Source organism: Asterias amurensis, chromosome 1, assembly GCF_032118995.1.
Source record: "Asterias amurensis chromosome 1, ASM3211899v1".
Taxonomy (NCBI): Eukaryota; Metazoa; Echinodermata; class Asteroidea; order Forcipulatida; family Asteriidae; genus Asterias; species Asterias amurensis.
Genome location: NC_092648.1, coordinates 29,164,839 through 29,186,702, shown reverse-complemented (window position 1 = coordinate 29,186,702; position 21,864 = coordinate 29,164,839). Strand labels below are relative to the sequence as shown.

The following is a 21,864-nucleotide window of genomic DNA, read 5'->3' as shown; positions in this document are numbered from 1 at the left end:
GTCACATAATGAACGTTACTTAATATACTCGCGATTGTGATTGGTTAAGTGGGAATGTAATAGACAGATTAGCTTGGATGTGGTGTGTGTACATGTACGTGTGTTTTAGTCGGAAACAGTATTGCTGTATCTACACGCCATAGCAGCATCATCATCATTATCATCTGCACGGTGAACGGTAATGCTGTTTTCCCCCATCTCTGATTTTCTAGGATTGCTTTTTACATAATTTATTATACACATGCAGCATGATGAACGTGATATGCAGACATTGCACTGGGGGCGATTGAAGCATTTGTTGGGCTTCCGTGATTGAAGGGACACTAGATGCGACAGCGGGGTCAGCAACTGAGAGAGAGGGAGAGAGAGCCTTGTGCGACGTCCGTCGCATAATTTATCCTCAAATGCATGAGAGCGGATCGCAGAAGCGAAATTGACGGCAGAGCATTAGATCAACTGATGGATGCTCGCTTATAACGGTAGGTGTGATTTGCAGCGGACAGAATGTCGGCTAAGGACACGTTATTCCGCCGTATACCTTCAATACGAGACCGTATGAGGAGGAGGGGGAGCTTGGGGCAGATATCTGGTGCCGTGGCCATCCATGATGCGGTTGCTAAGGGAAAGATTCACCTTGCTAAATTCATCCTAGATGCCGTGGAAGGACAGCTCCTGGTCGATTCGAAAAATGCTCACGGTAAAACTCCTCTTATTTGTGCTGTGCGAATCACTGAGGAGAGTGTCCGCAATAGAGCTGTGGATATGTTGATTGGCTACAACGCGAGCGTAAATTTATTAGACAACGTTGGACGCAGCGTTCTCAGCTATTCGTGTGAGCTGCACTGCAATGCCGTGGTAAGGAAACTTGTCAAGAATAATGTGGACCCTAACTTGGAGGACAACATCGGCAATACGCCGCTGATGTATTGCGCTATGGTGAACAACACCACTGGGATCGAGATAATAGCGCGGAGTTATCGCAGGCTCGGGCTTGAGGTTGACAAGGTGAACGCGGACGGGATGACGCCCCTCATGGAGGCCTCAAAGAACGGCTACCTCGAATGTGCACGGCTTCTGATTCACGAGGGGAAAGCCTCGGTCAGCCCCCGGGATATCGTCAGGAATATGACCGCCGCGGATTGGGCGCGAGAGGCCGGCTGCACCGCCCAAGAGATTCAGGCCCTCCTTCAAATAACACACCGACCACGCCCATGTATTGGGAAAACATCAGCTGCGAATGCATCTCAATTGAGAATGGAGGAAAACAGGTGTAGAAACCACGCGGGACGTAGTCGTCAGTTTACTCCAAGTCTTAACTCAGTATCTTCCTTGTCGGAGTTATCGGACGCAAGTGGGAATCCAACATTCCCAGAGCAAGACCAAACGCAGAAGGAAAAGAAGGGCAAACACCCTCTGAGCATGGAAGAGCTACCGAGCAAATTTAAGGAGCTGCGTTCTAGAGTTCAGCACACCACCTCCAGTTTCCCAGAACTGGTCACAAAAGAAAAACTCATCGCTTCAAAAAATGGCCACTACTTCCCAGTTGAGAACCCGCGGCATGGTAAACCAATCGTCAGCGCACCGCAGGGAGGTGCGTTCACCAAGCGCCCGAAGCCACCCTCGCAACCCAGACGGCCGCACTCGGCGGCAGCATACGCCCTGGGCAAACTCAAACACCGGCCGACCAAAAGCTGTGATAGCATCCTCGTACGGACATCGTCCTCTATGGAAGATTTATTACTACTACGTGATTTTAACTCCCCTGAGATGCATCCCTGTGCTCCGTTTAGCCCCAAGGTTAAATCGAACAGCACGAGTCACTTGTACCATAGGATCGACTCATCATCCGGTAGCCAGAGTTCAGAGCAATGGGATGTCATATGCTGTGAAGATGAGAAATTAGATGATCTTAAATTGCACACGGGTGATATTGCTCGCCGAGAACGGGCAATTTCAAACCCCATACAAGACGAAAATCTAGCTTTCCCCTCCAATCAGTTACGACTGGAGTCTAATACACACCTCCCAGCTATTTCCCCGAACCACAGATCGTGACTTGAGATCATACTTCAAACTAAAAGGCACTGGACACCTTTGGTAATTGTCAAAGACCAGTATTCTCACTTGGTCTTTACAAAAACAAATCTGTGATTTTTTTTTTACTAAATTGGTCATGGAAGTTGCAAGAGAATAATGAAAGAAAAAAACAAACCCGTTGCGCAAATATGTATTGTGCTTTGAAATGCCTAAAGGCTAAATGCCTGAAGTATTTTCATTTGAGTGAGAAGTTGCCTCTTTCTATAAAACTACGTTACTATGAGGGAGCCGTTTCTCACAATGTTTTATACTATATCGACAGCTCTCTAGTGCTCGTGACAATTATTTATTTTTATTTTTTATTTTTTTTTTTTTTTGGGGGGGGGCGTAACTACCAATAGTGTCCAGTGCCTTTAATTATGGTCGTGTGCCAACATCATCAATTACATCTACACCGTTGTCGCAACACCTAATTTGAACCGACTTACCTAATTGAAATTTATCTCTTGCGTGTGGGTAAATGCAAACAAACCGTACACACGTTTTGTGATTTGTTTTTTTCCTCTGGAGTCAGTTTCGTGGAATGATAGTGTCATCACCGTATATTTAACTTGAACTATACACACAGTGTTTTGTATAAATGTTGTAAATATAAACCTGAGCTCATAGCGTGTACAGGAAGCTTTTATGTTTTTTAACGGATATTTTTATTCCAATAATCCTAACTATAATCTGTACCGTACATTAATGTTGTATTCGTGAAAGGTCAATGTGCATCGGTGGAAAAACATATTGCTATACCCACTTTCTTTACTGTTTGTTTGTATTGTTATTTTTGTGGTAAATGCTGTTAATAGGCTTATGTAAACTTATAAAAGAAGAACAGCAAAAGTAATAACAACCTATCAAGATATTCTCAAACTATTGAGGCATAAGCACCAAAACGTTAATTGAAAACTGCTTTTAAACCCTCCAGGGGGTTGCAGTACATGTATACAAATTAGTCAATCCTCTTATGACCAATTAAGCCATTTCTACAAAGTGCAATGACCTGAGAAGTCATATTCATTGACATCCTAAGCTGGACCATTCCACTTTATCTAAAAGGGGTGGGGTAAGGTCTAAGAGATGGGGCAGACAACTATTTGCACTCATACATGTACTGCGTACATAAATATTCCATGTCAAAAACAGAATATCTGAACAACGTGGATAACATCTACATTAAAACGAGGTAAACAAAAACAAAAACCTTCAAACACAAACCTTCAAACGAAAACCTTCAAACACAAACCTTCAAACACAAACCTTCAACCAAAAACCTTCAAACACAAACCTTCCAACACAAACCTTCAAACGCAACTCAGACACGCACAAACCTTGCAGCACGAGGTGAATTAACGTTTAAATGTATGTTTGCCATTTTGTACCGAAAACAAAAGAGACCATTTAAAATGATGGTTTCCGCTACAAGCCATTAAACGTTTTTGTTCAAAGAAATTATAGTCAAAATGAGCAAACGGAGTCGGTTCCAAATCTTTTGAAATTGGAAAGAGGTTTTTGCTTCTTCTGAGCGTGAATTTGACTCTCTCTTTGTCTGTCTATTTGTCTGTATATCTGTCTGTCTGTCTGTCCGTCCGTCTGTCTGTCTTTTTGTCTGTCTCGGTGGTCAAAGAAAACACAGCTGTCACGGTATTTTCACATGAACGTTGAATTTTACGAACCGCACCTCTGCCTGCAGCATTTGCGAACGGACACCAACGCTCTATATTTAATGTGAATATTTAATGTATTTAACTCAGGGGAGCTGAAGGTATAGAACTGATACTCCTCTTAAAACAGTCTAGATTGTAGGATGGAGGGAAACATGCACCAGGCAGGTAGTTCCAACAAGATGCAGTACGTGGAATGAAGCTGCTGGAATGGCCCCCTTGTTCTACATCTCAATTATTCGTTTATCAGTTGTTGCATAATATGTCTATACTTTTACAGACATTAAAAATGTGCCATGTAAACTATTTTCACCCCAAGCACTTTCCATAAACGCTCAAGTCACGGCACCATTTTCCATGTTGAACTGATATGTAAACCTGAACGAGCACAATATTTCGTTGACCTTCATGTTTTATTGAACACTTTATTTATACACTGAAACCTCACAATATTTATTTATGTATGGTATGGTGTGTTTTTTTGTTTAAAAATCTGTCCCAAACCACTATGAGTAAGGCATACCTTTTTATATTGTAAACCTAAACAAAATTCAGCCTTTTGGCTGCTATGTTTGATTTTTAATAAAATAATAATAATAATACCTACATTTTAAAAACTGTCATGCCAGCGACGCAAATTGTTGAATCCTTCAACCATCATTCTCTAATATCAACACAACATTATTGAAAGAATGTAATTTTCTCCGTAGTGAAAATGCCCAAGGCTTGGTTTGCAATTACGCCACAATGACGTTTCTAATATAAAGGGGAATGTCCGAAGAAATGTCATTCAATCATCTATATGCAAAAATCTAGGCCCGAGGATATAAACTCTTTTTTATAGTATTAATAATATTATTATTATTTGCACCATCATATTATTTTCAATTTGAGTTGGTAACGTAAGGTGCAAAGATAGAGTTTCTTAATGGTTGGACCCCGACCGGAAATAATTTCCGGCTTTTTATTCTTGTTCTTTTTTTCTCCACTTTTATTATTTTTTTGTTTATTTCATTAAAGATGGATTTGCAAAACTGACATTCAATTTCCGTTCACGGTTTTTTTTTAACTATTGATGTATCCCCCCCCCCCCAATCACCAACAGCTAACAGCTAACTTAGAAAAAAATGGTGTTGTGATCAAAGCAACTGTCTCGTTTTCCGAATCTTTCATCATATGGCTAATTTTGAAAGGTTTTGCAATAACTGTGAGTGGGAAAACGGATCGACAAAACGAAAATGAGTGCTTATTTTGAAGATGATTAATGTATTGCTGCCAAAACATATGATACATATAGCTCGGTTTGAAATGCTAATGTTTTTTTGTTTTTTTATTTTTACAAAGATGCATATGCCTCCCCCTCTCCATCATACCTGTCGTCTAAATACAATGCATTTTACTTCCTTATGGGTCTCCAGGCAGTCTATACAACAAATGAACTGAACCACTCCAGCCGTTCCACAATTTATTATGCATATTAGTTGAGCATTGTCAGATCCTGCAGTTTACCTCTAATGCATTGTATTCAAATGAAATAAACATATCGATATAAAACGGGAGGGTGGATCTGTTTAGACGTAGTGACCGTGCTGGTAGGAGCGCCCTGGAGGACTGTTGGTATGATAGCGACGGCACCCGTTGAAGTAATGTAGTTTTTCAAAAATATTTTTCAAATACACAAACTTGAGAAAGGCTTCAGGCGTGAAGCCTTTCTTATGCATCAAAAAGGACACACAGTGCAACAAAGTAGTTTTTTCTTTTACTGCATCTTGCAAGTATGAATTTAGCAAACAAAATCGCATTTTTTTATTTTTATGCATGATACACCAAGTGAAGATCTAAGACAATAAAGCTACTTAAGGTAGGACTACCTGCCTTAAGAAAAACAAACTGAGCATCTTGTAAGTACGTAATTGAAGTGACTGGCCTGCGTTTTTGTTTTCTTCTTCTAAATACGTTCTCAATGAGCCATTTTGAGGTGTGTTGGACACTATTATAACTGTGCGTTGCTTGGTTTTTGGTAAGCCATGTCTGTGAGTCCTACTATATGGTGTTCGCCGCCATATCTCAAAAAGGCTAATTGAAAGACCAGTTCCCGAAAATAAGATTCTAAATACAGCACGAACTTATTCTTGAAAATCATTTTTTTTAAACCATCCATATTGGAATCCAACATGTTATTTTGTTTTGTACACTGTAGAGAATTAGATGTGCCTAAACCCACAAAACCCATTCGGAATACGCCATTCCGTTGTCCTAGTCAGTATACATTCAGCACACAAAAATTATGTCGAAACTCTAAACTATACGACCACACAAAATTCAATTTCGCTGGTAATAACGAATTACCCGGGGGAAATTGTCTGTGGTCATCAATATATAACCAAAGTCCATCTGAGTAGAATTAAAGGTACTTTGGGGATAAATTACAGGCTATTTTTTAAAACATGTATTATTTTGAGGTACGTTCGTTCATTCGGTGCCAAACCAAGTAGTTGACATTCGACTGATGTGGAAAATTAATGCAACATGACATTTATTTATTTGTATTTGTTTGTAACTCTTTTTGGGGGGGTGGGGGAATACCATAAAACTAACGAACCTAGATTATAGGTTCGTTTAGTTTTTGTCTGAAACTCTAAAATACCCCGGGTCCGATTTTACCGGAGCCCTTTTACACAGTGACGTAATTTACATAAGATCCATGTCCTAAAGAAACAAAATGCCTTTGGGCAATTTGGAGCTTTATAAATAATATAATGATAACTCCCTTATACACACACAAATATCTCTCGAAATTGGGTGTTTTTTCTTTTACTACGTCATTAGCAAGGTCCGCCAATTTGTTTGACTTCACAGAAAAGAAGACTTCCAAAACATTTTTCCCAACCACAACTCATTTTTAAATTATAACAACGTTGTTTTGTAGCCCTGAACCAAAACGCATAGCACATGGCAACGTGGACATACTTGGGTTGTTTGTGTTGGTCTGTTTGCTTTGCATTATGGGTTTCTTTTACCGTTGCACCGCAGCTACCTGAAATTTGATATTATTTGCGCATTCCGGGTATCCATGAAGAGCGCACCAAAAGATTATTGCCAAAGTAAAGCAAGCATTAAAATGCACACAAAATACTCATTGAGTGCTGATCCTAGGAAGGAACTGTTCAATTATCCCATCAATGCATCAATAAGATCATTATATAATTTATTCACTCCTGATTCTTTCACTTGTTAATTCCCACGTGACCAGTCTTTGGCGAACCAGAATGCATACTTTTTTTAATGTATGTATTAATGCCTCTTCATATTCTTATCATTCATCACTGGATAATTAAAAACCATAAATTCTGGTCCAGGCTGGGTTTAAATCACAATGGGCGGCATTACCATCTGTCATCATAGGCCTATATACTCATAATTAATTGCGTGAGGAACGACAACATCGGTGTAGGCTATAGGTCTATTTATAGATGTATAGTTGCAGCGCACATAAAAGAAACCAAACAAAATTGACGTAATGATCTTACTGTTTGAAAATTAATGAACGGTACTTAGCCTGAACGATGCATGAAGGAGCCACCTCGGCTAGACTCTGTTCAAGACGGGGATAGAATATCAGATTGGCTGTCACTCACAGACGAGTGTAGATAGGGTAATTAGAGGTAATTAATTAGAGGTTTTCTCGGTCAATATCGGCAAATGAGCAGCCAATTTAACCACCAGAATATTCTATCGCGCGAAATCGAATGCTACTGAAAAGGGTCATTCGATTTCGTTTTATGGTTAGTCAAATGTAATGTTGCGTCATTCGATTTAAAGACAGTGGACACTATTGGTAATTGTCAAAGACCAGTCTTCTCACTTGGTGTTTCTCAACATATACATAAAATAACAAACCTGTGAAAATTTGAGCTCAATTGGTCGTCGAAAGAAAAGACAACCTTGTCACACGATTTTGTGTGATTTCAGATGCAAGTTGATTTCGAGACCTCATCTAAATTTGAGGTCTCGAAACCAAATTCGTGGAAAATTACTTCTTTCTCGAAAACTACGTTACTTCAGAGGGAGCCGTTTCTCACAGTGTTTTATACCATCAACCTCTCCCCATTACTCATCACCAAGAAAGGTTACTTTGATGATTATAATTATTTTGAGTAATAACCAATAGTGTCCACTGCCTTTAACAAAATAATCATTCAATTTATATTCAATTCAATTCAATTCAAGGTATTTTATTCAAATATTTGTAGCCAAAAGCTAAATTACAATTGAATTTACAAGGTAAAAAACATCAAGTTACATACATTAAAGGGAAATAAACAAAACGTTAAACCAACATAAAATTTAAATAAGAATGAAGGAGATATGCAACAATTCATCTAAGCAGCATTCAAATTCGCAGACGCTTCTTGAGGCGTGTTTTTCACGAAAAAGAATGACGGTTCGCTAAATTGAACAGAATACTAAAGGAATTTGACTCGACTTAAGATGAAATTGAATGGCCGAATTCTGAATTTGAAACGCAGTAACGACTGGAGAGGCAAAACAGCTTTAATTCGAACGCATGAAAATGAAATTTGCTGCTCATTTGCCGAATTCGACCGAGAAAACCTATATCTTCAAGATGAGTTTGCAGTTTTTATTTTAAGGATTCCTATTTTTTTAATCGATTCAGAAGAACAAAAATTCCCAAACTGAAAAACACTAGGAAAGTGGCAATAACTACATTACTTCAGAGGGAGCCGCTTCTCACAATGTTTTATACTATCAACAGCTCGTCATTGCTCGTTACCGCAAGTAAGTTTTTATGCTAACAATAATTTTGGGTAATTACCAATAGTGTCCAGTGCCTTTAACGGGGTCGTTAAAAGGCAACTTTTCCGAAATATTTGCGAACGCCCCGTACGTCATGTCCCATGCTACGTCATGTAAACCCTGTTTCATATCAGTCGTTGTGCTGCAACATGGAGGTATAACAGAGAAATATCCCACATTATGACGTCAAGGTATTGTCATGTGACGCACGCCCCCAATGGAAAAAGTGGAGCTGTTATAGTTTTTGGGACCTTATTTTGTTTATCGTAAAAAATAGAAAATTGCAGGCTTCATTTTATCAAAAAAATACATTTAAATTCATAAAGAAATACATATATAGGTTTTCTCGGTCAATTTCGGCAAATGAGCAGCCAATTTAACCACCAAGTTATTCTATTTCGCGCGAAATCGAATGCCACTGAAGAATTCGATTTCGTTTTATGATTAGTCAAGTGTAATGTTGCGTCATTCGATTTAACAAAATAATCATTCAATTTAACAACTCATCAAAGCAGCATTCAAATTCGCAGACGCTTCTTGAGGCGTGTGTGTCACGAAAAAGAATTACGATACGCTAAATTGAACAGAATGCTAAAGGAATTTGACTTGACTGAAAACGAAATTGAATGACCGAATTCTGAATTTGAAACGCAGTAACGACTGGAGAGGCAAAACAGCTTTAATTCGAACGCATGAAAATGAAAATGACTGCTCATTTGCCGAAGTTGACCGAGAAAACCTATATTATAATGCATTCCCATTAAGTTTTCGCACAATATTACCTGCATTGCATCCCACCTAAATTAAATGAACGTCTTGTTACTTTAACTTATTGACTATAATATTTGCTTTTTGTTTTAGTATTTTATGTAAATGATGGATAATAAAATGACAAATATTGCAAGTGAAACCAAAAATTTAATAGCCAAATTCTGAATTTGAAGCGCAACAACTGGATAGGCAATACAGCTTTATTTCGAACGCATGAAAATGAAATTGACTGCTCATTTACCGAATTCGACCGAGAAAACCTATTGTATAGGTTTTCTCGGTCAATTTCGGAAAATGAGCAGCCAATTTAATTTTCAGGCGTTCAAATTAAAGCTATTTTTGCGAATTTGAATGCAGCTTCGATGAATAGTTAAACTGAATGATTATTTTGTTAAATTGAATGACGTAAAAGTACATTTGACTAGTCTTAAAATGAAATCGAATGACCCTTTTCAGAAGCATTCGATTTCGTACGAAATAGAATAGACTGGTGGTTAAATTGGCTGCTCATTTTTCGAAATTGACCGAGAAAACTTATATAAAACATTGTGAGAAACAACTCCCTCTGATGTAACGTTTAGTTTTTGTTCTGCGCCTCGAATAGGGTATTGTACACTAGATAGATAGCGCATTATAAATGCATTTTTATTTTTATTATTATTAATAGGTAATTTCTATTTCAAAATAATAACATACTTCAGCTGAAGCCTATCATTATGCATCTGACATGCAACAAATATGGTGTTTTTTCTTGTTTCAACTTAATGACCAATAATAAGCCCTAATTTTTCACAGAATAAGTAAGATCACTTGTTCTCCTCATTTTTTAACCGTTGCTATGATTATGCTTATGCTTAGATTAAATTCTTGTTGCTATAGTTTCAATGTTCCAATACCGTGTTTCAATCAAACATCGTATACAAACCATGTCTTCATGAATCTACAGTAGTCTTATACTACGCGGTCTAAAGTCCAATCGTTGCCCGGGAAGGGCATTTTTCTCGCTGCTCTCTCCCGCTCCCTCTCTTTCCTCGTCTCCAGAGTCTCAGTCTCGCATAAAATGGTAACCTAATTCATACAGCAGTATAAATAAATGATTGTTGAAGTCAAGCGTCAATGCTGTAAACTGCATTCAATAAGAAGTAAATTTTCCTTGTCACTTTATTCAATTAAGCAGTTAAAGATACGGCTGTGGATGTTAATAATAACCCTAGTTATAGGCTTATTTTGCACATTGTTGCTGCTGTACCTATAGACTTAATGTAAAAATCAAAAGCCTCATTTCATTTCATTATGACCGAAATTTTTTAGAATGGCTCTGCCTGTTCATTGATCTTAATATAGATCCATGGCCCGGCCGACGATTTCGCCAAACTCTTTCTAACTTAGGATTTATCTTAGGATCGACTTAGGACGAGTTAAATTCCGTTAAATTAAGTAACTCCTAACTGGTGCATTAATATCATCAAGCTGTCGTCAAGCCGTCATCTTTGATAAAACTGCATTCAAATACGCGTGGCACATTAGACTGGTCCCCTGTCATTACCAACAAGGATAATGGCATGTGTTGGCTATACATGTTTACATGGTACATCCATTTAACTGCATCTCCAGAACCATCTCGAAGTTCGACGTCAGATATTCAGGCTCGCAGGCAGACCTTCTTTTTACCTTTATAGCCGAGGGCGCCCTGCTCAAATGACGTCATGATCATAGACCTTTTCGCAAATACTGGGGCGCGCGCGTAAAGCTTGGAATTAGATGCATTGTGGTCTAGCTGGTAGCAAAATTTGATTCATATATATCCCACAATGCACCTCATTCAACAGTCTGCGCTTGCGCATTGGTATTTGCGATAAGGTCTATGCATGTATAGGATGGAATCGATATGTAGGCCTATGTAGAATAGCAATGATATGTTACTCTGATGTGCACGATTTATCCAAGTCCATCACAAAGCGTTGAATATTGGATGGTGACGGTTCAAGCCCTTTCTCGCTCTCATAAAAGTGTTCCCACTCTTGAGGAACAACCAAGCCTTTGTATCTGATTCCAGGGTATGTACGACAAATCTGTTGGAAAACCAACACAAAACCTTCATGTTAAAATAATAAAAACTTACTTAAACTGTAGCCATTGGAATGCACCATGTCGGTCTATAAAAGACACTATACTGTACAGGGGAGATGCAGATAAAACAAGTCTCCCATGCGTTCCAAAGATACCACTTAAAGGAGGGTACACTGGTAATTGTCCAAGACCAGTCTTTTCAATTGGTGTATCCCATCATAAACCATAAAATAACAAGCCTGTGAAAATTTGGGCTCAATCGGTCATCGAAGTTGCGAGAAATGATGGGGAAAAACACCCTTGTTGGACGAACTTGTTTGCTTTCAGATAGGAATAAAATACTTTATTATTTTAGTGAGAAAATACCTCTTTCTTGAAAACTACGTTACCTCAGAAGGAGCCGTTTCTCACAATGTTTTATATTATCAACAGCTCTCCAATGCTCGTTACCAAGTCAGTTTTTAAGTTGATATTTTTTTTGAGTAATTACCAAACGTGTATACCTTCCCTTTAAAACAAAACAATAATTAGTTTTCAAATGAGTTTTGAAGCTGGTATGATTCAGTCGGAGATTGGGAGTAACTTTCCATATTTATTTGCCTGAGGATCGGGGGGAAAAAAACGAAAAAAGCTTACACCATGTAATATGAAGCCTCATTACTGTCCTGAATATATAAAACAAATTTAACACTATATGAATTCCAACTAAATTTTCAGTTCATGTCGGCCATATCACTGGCAAACATCCTATTACATTATTTTCACAAAATATTAATCTGGACCTCAACACTGAAAACCCATTCATTAAATAGCAGTTGTGTAGGGCCTAAAGAGAGCAATTTGCAGTTACATTTGCAGCAATGACGGGTAGAAGTGTCGCCCGAGGAGAGTATTTAAGGTGCTTGTAAAAGTCTGCCGTCTCCTGATGCTGACATGAAAGCTGGATGTACCGCACTTTTAGACATCTCCTTGCGTAGTCTTCCAACAATTGGTGCATTTTTTTACCTAGTCCGCTATTCCTTCTGCTTTTCTGGATCACAACTAAATGCATTCACAAAAATGATTAATTATAAACTGGTTAGTTATTTAAAAAAAAAAAACATTTCTTTACTTTTTATGGTTTATGATTGGATGATGTTTGCTTTAATGTTCTGTACAAAATGTTTTATTGAATGAAAGTCATGTTTTGAACATTCTCTTAATACAAGACACTGGACACTATTGGTAATTGTCAAATACCAGTCTTCTCACTTGGTGTATCTCAACATAATATGCATAAAATAACAAACCTGTGAAAAATTGAGCTCGATTGGTCGTCTGAGTTGCGAGATAACTATGAAAAAAACCTTGTCACACGAATTGTTATGTGCTTTCGAATGATTGATTTTGAGACCTCAAATTCTAAATCTGAAGTCTCGAAATCAAAGTCGTGGAAAATAACTCGAAAACTACGTCACATTAGAGGAAGCCGTTTCTCACAATGTTTTATAATATCGACACTCCCCATTTCTCGTTAGGTGAGGTTTTATGCTGATAATAATTTTGAGTAATTACCAATAGTGTCCACTGCCTTCAAAAATGTTTGTTCTTATAACCCTTTCTGATATTTTGAGGATGTTAGTTATACCTGATTCAACATAAACTCGGTTTTCGTCTCCGACGACCTCACACACTCTCAAGTGACCGACAACTTCCTTTGTCGTTGCAGCGCCCCCTCGCGTCTCCACCATTATTAACGAACATGGTAGACCTGTACATTGCGGAGTTTCTATCAAATGCAACCTGTCCAAATGAAAAGACAATAATATAAATTTCGTCACGTCAGTCTCGTTATCATAGGGGATGTGCGGTCTGTATAATGAAGCCCTACCCCTCGATGTAGCCCGACCTATAGCCTCAAACTTGCTCTTAAGGTAATACAGCCCCGTCCTGTTTTGTTGCACCGAAATTTAACCGTTGCCCCCCGTGTACCAATAATTACTGGAATAGCCCAAAAGTCTACCCATCTGCAGCCGTCTTCGTAGCAAATTTGTACCATAGCCAGAACGAGTGTAGCCTTGACCTAACTTTGAAACGGACCCTCCCGAACTTATGCAGCCTCAACCAAGCTCCAAACTTGCATAATACCCTATAGCCCCAACCATGGTACCCCAAAGTTTGTACCTAAATGTAGCCGCGACCAAGTATTAGCCAACTTCACAAACAATGCACATAGCTAAATTTAATTGTACATAAAAATGTAGCCCGACCTACATGTAGCCCGGGCAATTAATTGACAACCTTTTAAAATGCCGCCACTGATTTTCTTAAATTGTTTTGAAGTTGAAGTGGAATTCTCTTATGAAAAATGCCTTATCACCTGAAATTCTTGTATAACAAACTAAAGTGTGTTTAAATAGGTACTTCTCCAGACAAACCGTTTGTATGTTCAGTCTAACATTAATTTATTGCAAGTTTGAAGGACGAGCAGATCGCGTTGTTTCCATTGTATTTCAGAACCAAATACGAGGCAACAACTCGGCCTAAAGCACATTATAGCTATCGTTGAATAGTTTGTATCTAAACTGCTCTCTTTGTATATGGTATATATCAATGCAAAGCTGAACTGTTCCTCTATAAAATGATACCACATTTGCAACGATAACATGTTGCTCGACTTGACCACGTTAATGAGAATGAGACAAGGTCACAAATCAAATGTGCCAAAATTTGCAATTTGTGTTACTGTGTGAACAATCAAATTGACACTGTAATTCAAACACGCAAGACATTACTTACTGATCTTAATAGGGTTTAATGCGTAACGCAGTAAACCGATTTAACACCGGGAAATATGCATAATTATAGTCAGGTTGCACAGTCGGGGCTATAAGCGATTGGGATTGTCAGGGCGCATTCAGACGTGGTTCCATTGTTCTTTTCAACCAACCAAAGCAATGCATTTCGGGGAAAGGGTGCTTATCTTTCTGGGAACCGTCATTGAATATTCTGCCACCGAGGAGTTAAGATAGATTGTATAGTTTCGCAAAATTCGGTACCTTCTTGGCAACTCGCTGGAAGTGGGAACCGCATTGAAGAAATCCAAGTGATACCTGATTAGGAGGGCGAAGATGGGCGGCTACAGAGATGTGAAGCCGATGGCTTACTAGCCGGGCCAATCGGGTGAGTCGCTTCATTTTCAGACCTAATGCTGGGGCAAGTACAGCCCCAACAGTAACGCTAGTAGGTAACACGAGTACCGTGAATACGGAAAGGTTTCAAACATCTAGTGTGTATAAAGGGCCAATAGTTGCGAACATCCCACAGATTAATAGTCAGGATATTTCACGGCCTTTACACGTAACTCGGGGTATAACGGGCCAACATTTTCAAAGCATGAGTACAGGTACACAAGGACAAGAAAGGGCGGACAATCATAATTTTTCTGGCAGCTTGCCGTTTAATATGAAAGTTAGTCAGAGCTTGTGTCAGTCAGGCCAATCAGGAATAAGTTTAGTGTACAACTTGGCAAACTCTAGTCAATATTCAGGGTATTCCATACATAACAGGGATGGGGCATGTAGTAGGTTAGGAGGGACATCATCTTCAATAGGACTGGGTGGTGCCCAACTTTCAAATGCAGGGTGCAAAATAAGTACAGTAGGGAGCAGTAGCATGTTGGGGTCCATTAATTGCACAGCGGGCTCTGGAAGCATACCGATGGTGAATAACATGCAGCATATGAATTAGCCATCAACTCCCTTTAATCCATTGATATCGGTTTGTAGCGAATTGGGAGAGGGCCTACCGCTAACCTTAAAAATTTTTAAGATTATTCATAGCGAGTTTGTGGATTTTGCGGTGATCTTATAAAGAAGAGTGACCCTATAGTAGTACAAATAGCGGTCAAGACACTAATTCTTGCTGGCTGTAAACGAAGGGGGTTTTATAACATGGAAAGATAAACACAGGCGTCCACTTACTTCTATACATACATGGACCTCTGCATTTTTGACTTAGCTCATCTCCATAGAACACATAGAATTATTGAAATATTGTCAGATCGTACGCACAGAGAGCAGCAGCTCGTCCAATAAGGGGGGATGGCGCACTTTTAGAATGAGGCAGCAATTAACACCAGTTAGATCATGGGCATCAATAATTGACGATGAATTATGGGCATTGCACGTCACAGCACCATGTCAAGCTCTAGAACAAAGTGTACATAAAGAATAGAAGGGTAATAGCAAGTTTCATTATGGCCTTTCGGAATGATTGATCATTATTAGGCACTAAATGGCCAGCTTCCATAAATCAAGTGATAGCCTATTGCATAATATTAAAATTAAAGACCTTTGCATCTTCTTCCATTGGTACATACGTATCTGGTATTTCATATGTTTAACGAATAGGGTATAGATGGCCTTAGCTTTCGATCCAAACCGGACCTAGTTCAGAGGCATAAAACAAGTACAAACAAATACATATCCATTCATAGAAAAAGAGAGGGGAAATGCATTAAATGAAGAAAGAAGCGGGAAAGAAAGAAGCGGGAAAATAACAGCCAATCAAAGTTTCTATTTCAGAAACAATTGGTGGCTATGAACCAATACGAGTAAAGTGGCGAGGACAAAGGATGTTTCGTAGGAAAGGATGGATTACTGGACCATAAAAGTGGTAAATGCATTGTTCGTTAACAATGCATTGTTCGTTATCAATGCAGGGAAACATGAAAGGGTAGAATTAGAGAACAAGTTGCATCATGATGCAATTAACAATGGTCAATTAATAGAGAAAAGCGAGATCAAAGGTACGATGGTATTAAAATAGGTATGAAGGACCTGTGGAAAAAAGAAGGGGGGGGGTTACTTACATGAGGTAGTTATAGTAACAAATATATAGGAACAACTTTAAAAAATTAATTTATACTTGAGTTACAGAATATAAACAACATTATAGTTCTCACGCAGAAGTGAAGTGGGGGTAATGGGAAGTTATTTAACACCAGTGTTTATGTTTAGTCCAAAGGGTTTGACTGTCTTGAGTTGGTGAATCCAGTGTGATTCTCTATGCTTGCAGTTATATTTCATAAGTTCATAAATTGCACAATTGGGAGGATCCCACGGGTAGTTTCAATGTTTCTAAGATGAAAGAGGATTGTAGACGCTTGGACCCTCGGCAAGATTCAAGATGACCCATTACATTTCCAGTGCTGAGCAGTCTGTTTAGTATTTTACCGCCAGTCTGCAAAATATTGAATTATTCGGTTGGGTCCTGGGGGCGAATTAGAATAAATCTGCTTTATACTTGTAATGTATAAAGAGTTACACGGTTCAATGGTTCGGCGGGAACATTGAATAGGACTGGGTGCGGTACCCAGGGTAAGGCTTAGCTTGCTATGCTATAAATATACACGTTAAAGTTTTGTTAATATTTTAGTCTTTTCTTAGTCGTTATATAGTTTAAGTATCATCGGTAACAGTAGCAGCTACCATAGCTTAGCAGGGAGGTCAGTACTAGCTTGAGCCTGAAAGCGTTGATTTGCATAGATCAGGTGTACGTTTCCAATATCGGTTGGTTTTTCGTATCTGGCGGTCAACACAGCACTGATGTTCCATGGCAATGACACGTTGTGTCGCAAAAATGTCGGTACAAAATGTAACGAACATTGAATGCGGGCTAAACCGTAAAGCTTTCGTATATGAAAAACAAAGGCGCATGATTAAAAATGATCAGTTGATCCGGTTATTCAAGTTACAGGGTGTAATTATTGTCAGTGAAGACAAAAATTCGGTGGTAATAAAAAGTAACAAACATTATAATGTGGGACTAAACGTACAGAGTATGTACATGAGATGAGAAGACGCATGATTAAAAATGATCAGTTGATCCGGTTATTCAAGTTACAGGGTGTAATTATTGTCAGTGAAGACAAACATTCGTAAAGTGGTTACAAAAAGTAACATACATCATTATGTTGGACTAAAACGTAATAGAGTATGTACATGAGATGAGAGGACGCATGATTAAAAATGATCAGTTGTTCTGGTGTTTTCACGTTACATGTGTAATATTGGCAGTGAAGACAACAATTCGTAAAGTGGTTACAAAAAGTAACAAACATTATAATGTTGGATTAAAATGTAAAAGAGCATACACATGAAATGACAAGATGCATGATTAAAAATAGGTTCAATTACAGGGTGTAATTTTTACAGTGAAGACAAAAATGTTCGATGCAAACGTAGAAGAGTGTGAAGATGAAAAGAGAAGATGAATGATTAAAAAGGAATCAGTTGATCCGGTTGCAGCATAGCTTGCAGACATCTTCATCCGGTTGCAGCATAGCTTGCAGACATACCATATTTGACTTATATGACCTTATTATTAAAGTAGCATAGTTAATGTTTAAAGTGTAATCAGCATATGAAGCTCTGCTGTTAAAAGCAGCATTCTTGGTTGCCCTTTTCGGTTATTCTGAGGGTGAGTGAGTTTACAACTCACGCTGGCAAATTCCCGGGCGTTGCGTATTGGTGATATTTCCTTTAATCAGGAAGGGAATACAAGAAGTTCTAAGATATTCAAAAACGGATCAAGTGGGTAAAGTTCAATCATGTCTATTGACATGAATGCCAATACTTCACTGTTTGTACATTGAGGGGGGACCCTATGTCAGCCAGACAATTTAATCACATCTTAAAGCAGGGATTAAGGCCATCAGGTAAACCCACACCCTTTTTCAGTTCATAGTTGCAGGATATGTTTGGGGTTCGGGAGGAACAAATCAAAAGTATGGGGAGATGGAAGTCTGGAGCACTTGAATCCTACATTAGGCTAGACTTAATGTTTTCAATTGTCTAAAAGGGGTTAGCTAGTAGTAAGGTCATAAAGAAGCAGTGTAGAGCAACTGCTTCTTTAATTAGCATATTGCTGTTTAAGATAAATAATCATTTACAAGATTGGTGAATGTTGAGTTGGTTGTTAACAAATTGTGTACAACATTTTCAACTACGTACAAGACTTTGACAAGATAAAATATTAGTCAGAACAGATTACCCAGGCTGTTTTTCTTTGAATTTGTTTTTATACAGATGTTTATCGGGGACAGTATCATTCGCCACAGCAGCGGCACAGTGGTGGTACAGTGACATGGAAAGGCGTGTCTGGGGCACGCCTGGACGGCTGGGACTATAGGCTCAGGAGATTCCTGGCAAAAGGCGAGGTCCCGACGACAATAGTGTTACATCTAAGGACCAAAGATATCGTGAAGGAAAATTCGGGACAGATAAGACACAGGCTAACAGGGAGCCTAAAGATGTATATCAATCCGAAGCAAGAACGTGGGTACCGGGACAGTATCATTCGCCACAGCAGCGGCACAGTGGTGGTACAGTGACATGGTAAATTGTGTCTGGTGAGCTCACTGGTGCAAATCTTTGTGTAAACCATTAATGGTTCTGAAAAGCTTGACCCGTTTGATTATTGATCATTACCTATTGACTGCTCAGTACGGATGACGGTAATTTTGGCACATTTGATTTGTGACTTTGCCTCATTGTTATTCGTGTAGCCAAGTCCAGCAACATGTAATCATTGCAAATGAGGTATCATTTTTAAGATGAATAGTTCAGCTTTGCCTTCATATATATCATATACAAAAAGAGTATTAAATAATAAAAAAATATACTGGATTGAAAAAAGTTTCCTTACTTTTTGTGAGCAATTTTATAATATTAATTATGGGATAACACGGCCACACTGTCTCATCAAACACGCAAGGTTCTGTTTGTATGATGCTGTACATGATCATGTACATCCACTACCAATAGGGAGTTGTAAACAAAAGACCTGGAGTCCATCCGTCCACTGAGAAAAGACCTTTGGTCCGTCACGTCAGACTAATAGATTTAATACAGAACGCATAGTGGTTAATATTGATATTTCCCCCATATATGATGTTCTTCATAATAACTAGACTCAATCTAAGTTTGTTCAAATTTTACAATGCACATTAAACCCACAACCTTTTACAGGGTCACGTAACGGCAATGCGCTGCCATGGGATGGGGTTTATAATGGCCCGTGGCCGTATATACTCCCGAGAGGGTTTCCCTCTTGAAATATAGTTGTCCACCAAAGAAAGAAATGCACCAGCATGCAAACAGGTCCATTAAAAACTGTAATTATACCTAAAAGAAAATAGGCCGATTAAAGACAAAATTAGGTACATACGGGTGGGTGAGGTCTGTGACGTTCAAGACCCTGTTATGGACACCATATTGGTAATTGTCAAAGACCAGTCTTTTCACTTGCTGTATATCTCAAAATGAGCACACACACACACAAAACTGTGAAAATATGAGCTCAATCGGTCATCGAAGTTGCGGGATAATGATGAAAAAAAAAACACTTGTCACACGAAGTTGTGTGCTTGCAGATGCTTGATTTCGAGACCTCAAATCCTAAATCCGAGATCTCGAAATCAAATTCGTGGAAAATTACTTCTTTCTCGAAAACTATACGTTACTTGAGAGGGAGCCGTTTCTCACACAATGTTTTATATTATCAACCTCTTCCCATTACTCGTTACCAAGTAAGGAGTAATTACTGTCTTTAAACATGGCAAAAAGACACAATTCGGTGTTTATTACCCGCTTTCCCCGACAACTGATTGAAAAATTGACTCGCAACTCTTGTAAAGGTGACTTTAATGGGTTTTCTTTTAATTGTTCAGCGCCCATCAGGAGCATGTTTCATTGTTTGGCGCTATGTAAAGTGGCATTGTTGTTGTTGTTTATTAATTAGAAACCAATTTGTGCATATTACAGTGTCAAGCCAAATTAGGGGGTTTGATGATAAATTAAAATCATACATGTGACAATTTGACTGACACAGAAGGTCACTTCGTTTCCTGGGGTTGGCTGATATTAGACTCTTATCTACCTTTACAACAGAAACATAATAATAATATCAATATACATAACCTTGAGGGATCACGAAGTTGAGATATGGCGGACACAATGCTACAACACCCATGTTTGGGTAAGTGTGCGTATCCAAACCAAACAGTATACACTTCTATCACGTCCGCTGTACCTCAAACAGGCTTTTAGACCTACTTCCGTACCATAAGCTACACATCATGACGACCTCCATATGAACACCGATTAACTCTATCATCATAAAGAATAACGACAAATACACAAACAAGTAATTTCTATATCATGGGGGCCAAAGAACCACTTGTTGTCATACCTCTCCGCTAAACAATTCGGCCATTCCTCTTTCAAAAGGCTTATGGTGTCTTCCACCAAATCTGGGTTGGCATGAACAGGTTCCAGAGAGAATGCCATCGTCTTTCAGTTTCAAATTCAATCGACTACGACAAGCAGTTGTGTAGTTTTTGAACGATGTCTGTCCATGGTCTGTCATTGACTATGTTTCTGTTGCGGAAATCTACGGAAGCCGGGTAGTGCCAGGAGATAAGAAGTGAAATAATCATGAGTGCGATAATATTTGTTGTACCATTTATCTGGCGGCCGCCACATAATTATCTGGCGGGTGTAAGGGGAAAAGTGAAATCATACATGTACTGTATACAAAAACAAATATTTGGATGAAAAACATATGTGCATCAATAATGAATGTTTTAAGAGGACAAGCACAGAAATTAGTAAAACTGTGACGCACTCAAACACGTTCAAAAAGCTATAGGTTAAGTATTATAACATTATTTCCTATGACATGGAGAGACATGTATTGGAAAAATTAAAAGCACGTAGGCCTATGAGGCGTTAATATATCAAGTTCTTAGTTAAAGGAACACGTTGCCTTGGATCGGACGAGTTGGTCAAAACAAAAGCGTTCGTAACCGTTTTTAATAAAATGCATATGGTTGGAAAGATGTTTTAAAAGTAGAATACAATGATCCACACAAGTTTGCCTCGAAATTGCGTGATTTTCCTTCTACTGTGCGAACTAACATCGTCGGCCATTTATGGGAGTCAAAATTTTGACCCCCATAAATGGCCGACGTGTTAGTCGACAAGGTAAAAGGAAAACCACGCAATTTCGAGGCATGTTTGTGTGGATCATTGTATTCTACTTTTACAACATCTTTCTACCCATATGCATTTTATAAAAAACGGTTACAAACGCTTTTCAAAGACCAACTCGACCGATCTAAGGCAACGTGTTCCTTTAAGGCGGAACAGGTGTTGGTTGGGGTGGGGTTTGGAACTGAGGGAAGGTGCGAGGAAGAGATTTTCGGAAGGCGGAAATAACTCTGGAGCGGGAAATTCGAAACCAAATCCGGTGACAGGGGGACCTGGAGGGGTTTGAAAAGGAAAACACATAATCGGTGTCGTCTCTGGTCCTAAACCATTCCCCGACTGTTTGGTGTTGTTTTGTGGTTTTCCCAATAATCAGGGCAATGGTTAAAACAGACCTTATGTAAAGAACGTGTAGTCCAGACCGC

General features: G+C 38.8%; 2 protein-coding genes across 2 annotated transcripts; one reads left to right on the top strand and one right to left on the bottom strand.

Moving 5' to 3' along the window:
- Window positions 1-343: 343 nt before the first annotated feature.
- LOC139940833 (uncharacterized) lies at window positions 344-2,382 on the top strand. The gene has a single exon (XM_071937218.1). The coding sequence runs from the start codon at window positions 505-507 to the stop codon at window positions 2,053-2,055; it is 1,551 nt and encodes a 516-aa protein (XP_071793319.1). The 5' UTR covers window positions 344-504; the 3' UTR covers window positions 2,056-2,382.
- Window positions 2,383-7,865: 5,483 nt separating this feature from the next.
- On the bottom strand, window positions 7,866-20,834 carry LOC139936023 (N-alpha-acetyltransferase 80-like). Its single transcript, XM_071930728.1, has 4 exons — window positions 20,643-20,834; window positions 13,036-13,190; window positions 12,259-12,449; window positions 7,866-11,410 (listed from the first exon to the last, which is right to left on the bottom strand). The coding sequence occupies exons 1-4, from the start codon at window positions 20,738-20,740 to the stop codon at window positions 11,258-11,260; spliced, it is 597 nt and encodes a 198-aa protein (XP_071786829.1). The 5' UTR covers window positions 20,741-20,834; the 3' UTR covers window positions 7,866-11,257.
- Between the last annotated feature and the right edge of the window lie 1,030 nt (window positions 20,835-21,864).

Coding starts and splice junctions, on each gene's coding strand:
- LOC139940833 (XM_071937218.1), top strand. CDS start 505: ATGTCGGCTAAGGACACGTTATTCCGCCGTATACCTTCAATACGAGAC.
- LOC139936023 (XM_071930728.1), bottom strand. CDS start 20,740: ATGGCATTCTCTCTGGAACCTGTTCATGCCAACCCAGATTTGGTGGAA. Junction 13,191..20,642: donor CCGAATTGTTTAGCGGAGAG/GTATGACAACAA, acceptor TCATTTGGACAG/GTTGCATTTGATAGAAACTC. Junction 11,411..12,258: donor TACCCGTCATTGCTGCAAAT/GTAACTGCAAAT, acceptor GTTTTCCAACAG/ATTTGTCGTACATACCCTGG.